Raw genomic sequence first — 10354 nt, forward strand, 5'->3', positions numbered from 1 at the left:
GTAGTTTTTCAGATAGCTGACATGGAGGTTCTTCTGTTTCCCTTTGTCTGCCTTTGGGGCTTGACTTGGGGACATGGGGAGGACTCCAGGGGATAGTGGGGCCCTGGAGTTTCCTGCAACTCTATCCAATCAGCTTTTCGGGCTGATTGTTCAGCGCTTATGTGTTTATTGCACAAGCCGACCACCCCCCCGAGGCGAAAGATCTTCCCCAGCTTGGGTGAGATCGATGTGACGTGGAGCTCTAGGGGTATTGGGCCCTGCACTTACTCCATGTAAGTTTTTCAAACCTTCAGGGACCAGCCCTGAGGTGGTTTTCCTCTCTGGATTGTGTTGATCCTCATTGTCATCTGACGATGGCTGTGGATTTGAATCTCCCATGATGGGAGATTGTGGTTTCTTTATAAACCACTCGTTTTTCTTTATTGTCGCTGCAGACATGACCTTGCCCTTGCAGGCATGTTTAGGTGCCATTGGCACTACCGAGTCAAGTTGCTAAGATTTGATAGATTTGGTGGGTTGTGTTGTAGAACACACCTCATACACTTAAAAAAGTGAGGTCTCAGTGGGGTGGCTCAGCACACAGAGCCATAAGTGATACAAAGATGTGTATTTTATGGTGTGTGTAAGCAGTTAACGGAAGTTACCACTTACCCATGTGACTATATGTATCTTGTAATTACATATGGCTCAGGGTTCGGGGCTACTGCCCTGACAGGGCATTAGCCTTGTTCGCATCTACCTTTGGAGAAGAACACATAACCAGGATCAAGCACATCATGAGGTATATTGGAGGGACCCTGAATTGAGGGATTGTGTACATGGCTGGGGGAGGAGATCTGGTTGGATACACTGATGCAGACTGGGCCAACAACATGCTGAATCACAAGTCGATCTCAGGATATACATTCCTTCTCTCAAGCGGAGTGGTGTCCTGGATGTCAAAACAGCAAATGACAGTTGCACTGTCCTCGACACATGCAGAATATGTTGCCACCCCCAAAGTAGCCAAGGAAGCAGTATGGCTCAGAAGACTGCTTGAGGAACTTCACAAAGGAACAATAAAGCCCACGACCCTGCACATCGACAATCGAGCTGCGGATCTTCTTGCTCAAAACCCTGCATCAGGAAATTGTCGTGGTCAACTTTGGACACTTCTGATGATCCTGTTGCTTCTAATACAATGAAACTGGCCGAATTGACCAATTTCCCAAAGCATTTTAGTAAAGGTGTCACGTTTCAATTCAGTTCAGAAGTGAACTCAATTGTTTTCAAACCATTTGAAGTGAAACCCTGAGGACCTTTTGCTGATGTGTCAACCATAACGCAACCAAGAACATTGATGTCCAGTACCACTTTATTAGGGAGTGTGTCGCAGATGGTGCCATTAATCTCAAACTCATTGGGATGAATGACATGGCTGCCGACGTTCTAACGAAGTCACTAGCTAAGGTAAAGCATGACCGGTGTTGCCTGATGCTAGGGATGGAGTACATGAACTAGACTAATGCACGGACATCGGATTGAGGGGAAGTGTTGACATGGCAACCCAATGTGGCGCATGACGAGGATGGGCCACTAGGCACCTTATTGCCAACGTGGCGCACCGGGGTACATATATTGTAACCACCCGCTTAGGCAGCAGAAAGGACTTCTCTTAACTTCATGTTGTGTGCCACTTTGTACTCTTTTGTTCTGGCTGGCCACCCAAATAGGTACATAAGGGTCCACGACTTGGCCAGAGCACGATATCTAACTATCGACTTGATATCGCGCTCAGACACCTGCCGGCTGATAACAGTTGCTGCAGATGCCACCAAGGTCTTCGGTTTCTTCAAAGGAGAAATCGGAATGTCAATGTCGGAGCATTTAGTCTTTGTCATAGTTGTAGTGGTAAATGAGGAATGTAAGAGAGCTTATACACATTGAGGAGAGACATAAGCACAAGTGGCAGGATTTACGTAAATATGACCTGTTGTGCAGGTGACCTCCCCCCTCCACTTTTGCCGATATTGATGCGGCACAACTCACAGGACTCATCGAAAAGGGCCATCGCGTCGGCTGTCCTTGTAATGCCCTTAATTGTATGATCCGAGCAATGTGAGCCCAAGTTACAGTCACCGGAGTCCTTTCCATTTTCCATATTGCTCTGACAATCCGAACACTTCCCTAACCGTCTATTTTCTCGTCTATTTCATTTGTTCCAGATCGTATCAGCTATTTGGGGTCGTTCACCATTCCACCCTCATCTGGCATCCTGTTCCAGTAGCGCCTACGAACAATAAAACTAGTAAATTTCAACCCACTGACGTCGCAACCCTAGCCACAGGAAGAGAAAAGCTGTGTCGCCCAACAACGTGGCAATGCGCTAGCTTGGGGCCACTGATGGCATGTAAGGCTGTCGTCCAGAAGTACCTGAGTTTGTTGCTGCAGTCTGCATATGATACTTCTGCCTGGAAGGGCCGGAGCTCCGTGCTGCTCTTGGCATGTGCCCGGAGGCACCAGTGCTTGGTGCTACCGATGGCATGTGAGACTTGCGTCTGGAAGAGGAGGTGTTTGGCACTACGGAACACGGGATCAATGCAACTGTGAAAACATTGCCATTGGAGAAGGAATGTCACCATACCGGTGGAGGGTGCTGGCACGGGTAAGTGGATCGCGTTAATGCGCATCGTCGCTGTAGTTTCCATTGGTGGCCGAATTTTTTTGAGGCGCTCACTACGGGTCAAAGAGCCACTTGGGCCATCTTTAGAAGCATTCTCGGGGCTGCCACCATCCCTGTAATCCCCCTCTTCCGCGCTAGTGTCTCTGCAGTAGGTCTCTCTATTCTTCCCTTTCCCTTTTGCTCGTTTACCGCTTCCGATACCAGAAGACTCGCCCCAACCCCCAAATCTGCCTCTGGATTTTTCCCCTGCCGACACGGTCTTGGCAATCTTGATCGCCCTAGATGAGATTTCTTCATCGTCATCATCCAAGGGAGTAGACCGCTTCCGACGAGTCTGGGTATTGCTCTCTTTTGTCTCCGCTGCTGGGTCGGCAGCTTGTTCTTTTTCGTTCAGTGGGGTGATGCCCTGAATAAGCCCTTGATATGCTGGATTCGTTGTTATCGATAATAATCATTTCCCAGACGGAAAATCACCTACCAACCCCAGTCTCTGACCCCAAAAAACTCTCCAACTGACGGGCCTTGACATCACCAGCGTGAATCAACAGGATGTCCGCTGTCTTCTCGGTCAATATATCATACACTCGAACTTCTTTCCGTTGTGGTTGACGATGCACCCGAGTGTAGATTTGGTGCCTATCCTGGGCCGACCATTGAACATTCTACGGAACATTCAATTAGTCTTAGTCAAAGCGGTGCTCTGCGCTGTGTTATGATCTTGCTTGCTTACCGCAATGATCAAGGTATCTGCTGCGGACAAGTTAATGCCCATAGCGGCTACTGAGGTGAAGATTAGCACACGGCGGTTCTCATCACATTGCCATTGGGAGACCATCTCCCGTCTTCGTGCGTGGTCTGTGTTTCCAGTCAGCGTGAACGGCTCAAATCCAAGGACATGGCGAATGGCGGAGGCGAAGGAGGGGACGTTTTGGGTGAAGTCCATATACACAGCGATTCGTCGCTTGCGTGGACAATCAGGGTCCGCTTTCCATTGAGCCAATGTGGTATCGAGTGTTGGTACCAGGTGACCATGAGTGTCGAGGGTGATTGGTGGGGCAGTGTCAGAAGCAAGACCATGAGCAATGATGTGCAACATGGTTTTCCACTTAGCACCACCGTTCGCATGATACTGTGCTGCGTCATCAAAGACCGGAGCCTGAGTGCTGGCCTCGATGGCATCAGGGTGGTCTGAACCTTTGCGTGCACGGAGATGGAAATGCTATAGAATGGTGTATTGGTATTGCTGGAATGTACGAGATGAAATCACATACGCCAAACCTGTCAACCTCAACTGCTTTCAATATCGCGTCATCAATATCTGCCGTTAAGCGATCGAGGTGATCAGGCTCCAAGGTGACCCAGACCGGGTAAAAAGTGACGGGCGGGAGATTCACTAGAGGATTTCCGTCACGGCCTAGGGAAGACGGTGTTCGACGAAGGATGTGGCCTGAGAATGCATTACGGAGTGTTTCCAACACGGAGTTGAATTTATCCCGTGCCTTGGCGAATGGTTCAAACGAAGCCGCTGATGATGCTCGACCTTGACGAATTAATGCACCCCATGTCCGAACGTTTGCCTTGCCTTTCGTCCCATTACGGGCAGCCTTCATGGCATTACGTGCCATTCGATGGTCTTCTTGGAACACTTTATACAGTTCTGGATCTTGAAGGGGAGGGGTCCCGATGGCCCAACCAATATTTATGATGTCCTGAGGAAGAGTGCGTCAAAAATGCACACCAATGATACTAAACAACCTACCTGATGCGAAAGTCGCATGCAGGTGAAACGTGTGCATCACAGACACGCTAACAGCACAGTGATTAAATGGACGCACCTTTGGGTCAGTGATGAGGGGAGTGCCGGTCAAACCGATCGTGAACTGGGCCAAGTCACGGAAGAAAAACATGTAGCTTGGATTTGTGCGGTATGTCTGGATTTCATCGATGACCAGAAGTGATGGCACGACCGAGAAGATAGTGTCGTCAGTTTTGCCACGCCTGCGAGCTATGATGGAGGGACTCTCCCACTGCTTGCTAGGACGATGGCCCATTAGTTCTTTGTGTTGCTTCCGCAGTGCCTAGACCAAATGAAATTACAATGATATAAACAAAGGACCGTGCCAGCTTAATCAGCGCTTACCGAGGTCGATGCCAAGATGATCCGCCGTGACTCGGGTTGATAGGATGACCTGTACGACTCCAGGAGTGTACTACTGTTTGCCATATTGGACACGTATGGAAAGATGTCGTAGGCATCTCCCTTAAGGAACTGCTCGCAGGCGAATTTCCACGAGCCGATCAATGTGTTGCTGGCCACTATCATCACCGGGCCTTCTGATAGAGCCGCCTTGGATTGAGGCTGCTGCACGCTAGGCCACTTGTGGCCTGCGGAGGCCGGATGTGGGAGGGTTTCTACAATGAGGGAGGTAAGGGTTGCAAAATCACTGACGAAAGCGAAGCAGCTGGCCCACCGAAGAGCGTACCAGCTGCTGGGCGTTGGCCATTAGCAAGCCGCTGACGTTGCATCTCAAGGTGAACTATAAATGCGATTATTTGACTAGTAGAATTGGGGTTCATTCCACATGCAATCCACATAATCTTTCAGATACTCACGCTGTTTTCCCCAAGCCCATTCCATCGGCCACTAAAATTCCCTGCTTCTCGCGCACGCGCTCGGTTTCCTTGCAAAATAGCATATGGTGCATCGCAAGCACCCCATCAAGTTGATGTTGGTGAAAAGCCAGTGGCGCATTCTCTGCTTCTCTCCACTCCGGCCCGCTGGCGGGGGTGAGAAGACCTCGAGGGTCATAACGCTCATTGAAATAAGGCCATGGATTGAGCATGTCCAATTCCGCCTTGACCTGATGCTCAGTTAGTTGAGCATATGATGACGTACCCACGTCTTTTCCGCCACCAAAGAGCTGGTCCACAGCATCAACTCCTTCCTGAGCATTTCCAACTGCCTCAGAAAACGACGGCACTTCACCGACTTCACGACTTTGCTCAAACCACTCATTGAGCAACAGCTTGAAGTTCTCCACCTGCGGATCGCTAGAAAGGGACCGCACGGTTTGGAGGAATTCTTTCGTAAGCCCTACCCCGTGCGCTCAGGGCCAGCTCAACGGGAAGTCTAGCATTATCAATGAACTTACCTTTAACATTTGCCGTCCCTTTCCGGCAAAGACCCGCCGCATCCTTGTCCACCAAATGTAATCTGACGAACGTCTCTTTCATCTCCTCTTCCAGCTCAGAGACCCTCGTTTTCAGTTTCTCCCGTTCGGCGTCTTCCATCGCTAACATTGGAAGGCCTGTTACCTTGATAATGGCGGACCAAGCTCTGTTTAGATTAGATATGGTGAAATCTTGTGGCTTTGACTCAGGCGAGTTCGGATCCACCACTGTTACTATACATTAAAAACGAAGATAATCGATATTGATCAGACCCACATTTGAAAAGTTCTTCCATTTTCAGGACGTCCCCTTCCGCACTGCGGAGACCACGGTTGCAGAAAGCACGAATCCGGTGAAACGTGAGCTGAACCAGTGCCAATATTGCAGGTTCAGCTGCCGCAGGATAAAATCGTTTTCCATCGCTGCTGCATTGAGTGAGGAAACCTTGGCCAAAGCACTCTACGGCAATCTTCTCTGTGGGGACGCTGGGAACTGCAGGAAACTGCGTCGTGTTGTTCAGGTCCATCATCGTGAATGGGTGGTGACCGCTGTCTTTCAGAGAAATCTCAACTTTCTCATTCAGTCTGGCTGCAGCCCAAAATGCAATAGTCCATGAAGAAATAAGTTTGAATGCGTTCGATCTCTTGATGTGTTTTCCAGTTTCTACCAGAGCTTTGTGGCCCCCACGGCCTCCTGAAGATGCATTTCGGAGGTGCGTACACTCGTTGAAAACCCTGCACACTTTTTCTTCGTCATCCCGGGACCATCGAAGAGCCAACCACCAAGAGGGCCGAGTAGTTATGTCAAGTGTACCGTCTGGAAGACGAGGGAAGAGGCCACGAGAAAGGCCAAGACCGTTGATAAATCCTTCATCAACAAATGGCAGACGGGTAAGCTCATCTTCGGCGTCAAAACTCAACGGGTCTGCAGCATAGCCCAAGTTGTATAGAGCTGGGATTATTGCGAGTGTCGATACAGCCGGCATTGGAATAAGTTACAAGAGTATATAGAACGAGGATGTAGTGTGATGGGATATGACACGAGTGAAGAAATTTGCATATCAAATACACCGGGAACAATCCGGTTGATCGACCATTGGGAGTGTGAAGTCATCCAATTCCTGAAAACCATTGACCCATGTCGTCACTACCTTACTTCAGGTACGAAAGGGTAAAGAGGGCGAGAATGACAACTATTCCCATATAGGAGTGCATCTTGTGAGTTTCAGCCGACCTCTGACATATTAATCTCATAGTTCTCAGAGGAATGACTTGGGCATTGGGAATTTTATCGACAAGGCGGACGGCCTACAGAGAAATAAGAATCTAGAGAAACCTCCCTACAGGACAAGCAAAACCCTCCGAAGGCGTATTGTCCATTACGACGCGTGCTCGGGATAATGCTGATAATATTGTCAGACAGCAGTAACAGCGTGGCAGATAACTTAGCGAACATGAGCCCAGGGGTGGAACAGAAAGACCACACGAGTGCTTGTCCCCATGACCAACGCACATCTGGATACTCAATGCGGCTCCCGGTGATTATGAACTCATCGTGCGAGCCAAATCGGCTCACCGGATGGACCGTCCAAACAAGGCAATCCAGCCCATGTTATGGAAAAATTCAGAAGGCATCTAAAATAAATCCCACACTCAAAATGCGGAGACGATTCAGTCCTTATTGGCCGTTTGGCTGATAGCCCTTGCTCACCACCAGCGTGTTTACCTCAAAATACATTCAGATCAGCTTCAGCGCCGAGATCCGAAGACGAACCCTGAGCCCATCGTAATCTCGACAGCACGCAAAAAGAGGAACCTGGTTAAGTAAGTAATCTGCTGTCCAGTCAATCGCTGATAATAGAATGACTATAACTCCATCGGAAAACGTGGCCCCGTGAGGAACAATTCGTTCATGGCAACGAAGGCGACATCGAGATCTGGAAACCAAACGGCCAAACCCATATTCAAAGCATCCGATAAAAAGTGAGTTTAGCATCACCTATTCTCGGGCTCCCAAAAAATCAACAGCCAGCCGAGTCGTTGTCGCGTCTATATGTATTCAGTTGGTCGATGTAACCTCTCACCATTCCTTTATTGTTTATTTCTTGGATAATCACACCACTATTTGGCCATTTATTCGCCCAGGTCGGACATGAAAACCGTTTGACATTCACTCATGTCACATTTCAATCGGGGATGCTGTAATGGGAATATCTAGGACATTGTATTGAGGCTGTTGTACCGCGGATAGGCGGCGAATTGATTGAATTTGCAATTTAATTGAGACACAGGGTTGGAAACAAATTGAATTGACATTTAAATGGCTGATCATTCCAATCCTGTCACGAAGAACATCAATCTGTTGGAATGCATACCTAAGGCTTGGGTTGGTCGACCCGGTTCATGATGCCCCCAAGGAGTTTCAACCTCCCAGTGAGTCGACCTTTCAAGACATTTACCTGTGCCCGTCTGCATCACTCGCAACATTTAAAAAAACAGTAGCCAAACCTTTGATTACGTCTTTTATTGTCATGGTTCACGTCCATTGAGCGACGCACTAGCACTGTCCCGGCGCAGCAACTGGGCCCACCCCGCTAGACATTTCTCGGCCCCATCATAGAGACAGGCGGATTGTCCAGCACCGATCGACCAAGCTACCAGAACGTCCCGTCGCATTGCGTGAGCGGCTCCCTCATTTTCTGGGGGTCACTTCCCGGTCGTTCTCCCCTTCTCACACGGCTCCCACCGCACGAGAGCTCATCGAGCGCACATCACGGTTATAAACCACGTTCTAGCAGCTCCGCATGATGAGCCCCCTCTACTGTTGTGCCGCCCCCCGAAGAGAGATGAGTGTGTTAGGACCGGAGAGGTTTTTTGTGAGTGTGGTCGAACTCGCCCCTTCTTATCTTTACGTGACAATCAGAGCTCACACACATTGTAGAAACGGTGTCTGCGCGCTTCCACTGAACGGTAAACCATTTTATCCAACGCAGACCACACTGACAATGCGGCAGTTACTCCTCTGCTAGCCCCTTCAATACGACGCTACCATTTTCCCTGCTCTTCGATATCACTGCCACCAGCCCATCGCTTATCCATTCCATCACCTCCATGCTGTCGTGCGCTGCCTTGATCGGGGGGCTCAGGCAATCGAACCTCCCCCGGAATATGCTCGAGGATTCCCTTATTTACTAATCTCATATTTCCTGCTTCGCACAGGGCGGATTTCGCAACACGACCTTGATAGATTCTACGCCGTATGGACAGTGATTTTTTCATGTATCCTCGAACGCATAACTCCCAAGTCATTACCCTAACCCTGACAGTTGCCCACTCTACCATCGCAAAACTATCGACTCGCGGCAGAACCCGCCCTTCACCCAGGCGCTTTTATCCGCTGGCTAAAGATGCCGCCGTGGAGGAACGGTAGACTCTATGCCTATGGGAGATATGCGAAAGACGTGGCCTAACTAATGTAGCTGATATATACAAAACGCTGGACGTCCAGAGCTCAATCCAGATGCAAGGCCAAAGATAGGTTCACTATACGTTCGGAGCGACACGAAGCTCACAGCTCCTCCACAGCCCCTTCATCCCATATACTTGCATGTCATCCCTCTTGCCGATGAAGAGTGTCTTCGACGGAGACCTTCTTTCCGTACCGCGAAAATTCTGCGAGTCGTTCTCATTTTTTCCCGCCCTGACAACTAACCGCATTTCAAACGTCCGTACAATAGTTGCATAGCAATGGACTCACGAAGGTTCCAGGGTAAGGCTAACAACAACACCCCGGTGGTCTTGGGGGACCGCAGGTCCCGATTTAGACTTCAGAACGAGGCTCAGTGTATCGGCAAGATTTGATTCCCATCATTTCCAACCTACTTTAGACTCTGGCCATATTCCATCGAGCGATCAACCCCGGATCTTAAGTACAGCCGCAAGTGATGCTTTTGACGAGGTATGTGATTGGCAAAGATCCAGGCCATTGGTCTTTACCCAGGCCTTGTGTGGTTTCTTCAGGCGATAGAGGTACATATATTTTCAACCACGTGTCTCACATCACTACAGACTCCTGATTTAATACTTATGAGGTGGCACTGGCGAATTTGCTCTGCAGGAATGCCTGGTTCGTGATCAAAACTTGCGACATACGGTTGTCGTGGCCGGGGTCAATGTCATCCGGACCACTCCGGGCCACAGCGAGGGCGTCATCACGTCATGTGATTCATATGTTCTTGCTTTTTTTGCCGGGCTCGACCTATTACTGCCTAGCAGGGTTGGCTAAATGTACGCTGTGTCGATCTGTCTATCTGTCACGAGCTAGACACCACTACGGAACATGAATCGATTGTGATGCTGAATCTCCGAAGCCGCACTCTGTGAATTTTGCTGTCCCTTCCGCACACTAAGCCCACATACAAACTTGGAACCCAAGGCCAACCTCACGCTATGTGGGAGTCGTCTAAAACGGCATTTTTAACAATACTTGAACATCACTCTGACCCAACTGCAGCAATCTACA

At 49.3% G+C, this 10354-nt stretch overlaps 2 protein-coding genes across 2 annotated transcripts; both read right to left on the bottom strand.

Moving 5' to 3' along the window:
• Positions 1 to 2172: 2172 nt before the first annotated feature.
• EI90DRAFT_3078615 (P-loop containing nucleoside triphosphate hydrolase protein) lies at positions 2173 to 6879 on the bottom strand. The gene is made up of 11 exons (XM_039061786.1): positions 6110 to 6879; positions 5815 to 6060; positions 5276 to 5756; positions 5134 to 5219; positions 4803 to 5074; positions 4498 to 4740; positions 3934 to 4371; positions 3393 to 3881; positions 3141 to 3324; positions 2624 to 3088; positions 2173 to 2559 (listed from the first exon to the last, which is right to left on the bottom strand). Exons 1-11 carry the CDS (start codon positions 6816 to 6818, stop codon positions 2366 to 2368), a joined length of 3807 nt encoding a protein of 1268 aa, XP_038910717.1. The 5' UTR covers positions 6819 to 6879; the 3' UTR covers positions 2173 to 2365.
• A 209-nt stretch (positions 6880 to 7088) lies between these two features.
• Positions 7089 to 7909, bottom strand: EI90DRAFT_2495693 (uncharacterized protein). Its single transcript, XM_039053123.1, has 5 exons — positions 7607 to 7909; positions 7544 to 7558; positions 7409 to 7484; positions 7287 to 7347; positions 7089 to 7235 (listed from the first exon to the last, which is right to left on the bottom strand). The coding sequence occupies exons 1-5, from the start codon at positions 7826 to 7828 to the stop codon at positions 7121 to 7123; spliced, it is 489 nt and encodes a 162-aa protein (XP_038910718.1). The 5' UTR covers positions 7829 to 7909; the 3' UTR covers positions 7089 to 7120.
• Between the last annotated feature and the right edge of the window lie 2445 nt (positions 7910 to 10354).

This window comes from Cantharellus anzutake (assembly GCF_015039405.1).
Source record: "Cantharellus anzutake strain C23 chromosome Unknown EI90scaffold_76, whole genome shotgun sequence".
NCBI classification, from domain to species: Eukaryota; Fungi; Basidiomycota; class Agaricomycetes; order Cantharellales; family Hydnaceae; genus Cantharellus; species Cantharellus anzutake.

Coding starts and splice junctions, on each gene's coding strand:
- EI90DRAFT_2495693 (XM_039053123.1), bottom strand. CDS start 7,828: ATGCTAAACTCACTTTTTATCGGATGCTTTGAATATGGGTTTGGCCGT. Junction 7,348..7,408: donor TTGTTTGGACGGTCCATCCG/GTGAGCCGATTT, acceptor TTGAGTATCCAG/ATGTGCGTTGGTCATGGGGA. Junction 7,236..7,286: donor TGTTCCACCCCTGGGCTCAT/GTTCGCTAAGTT, acceptor CAATATTATCAG/CATTATCCCGAGCACGCGTC.
- EI90DRAFT_3078615 (XM_039061786.1), bottom strand. CDS start 6,818: ATGCCGGCTGTATCGACACTCGCAATAATCCCAGCTCTATACAACTTG. Junction 5,220..5,275: donor ATGGGCTTGGGGAAAACAGC/GTGAGTATCTGA, acceptor CAATTCTACTAG/TCAAATAATCGCATTTATAG. Junction 2,560..2,623: donor CGTGCCAGCACCCTCCACCG/GTATGGTGACAT, acceptor CGTGTTCCGTAG/TGCCAAACACCTCCTCTTCC.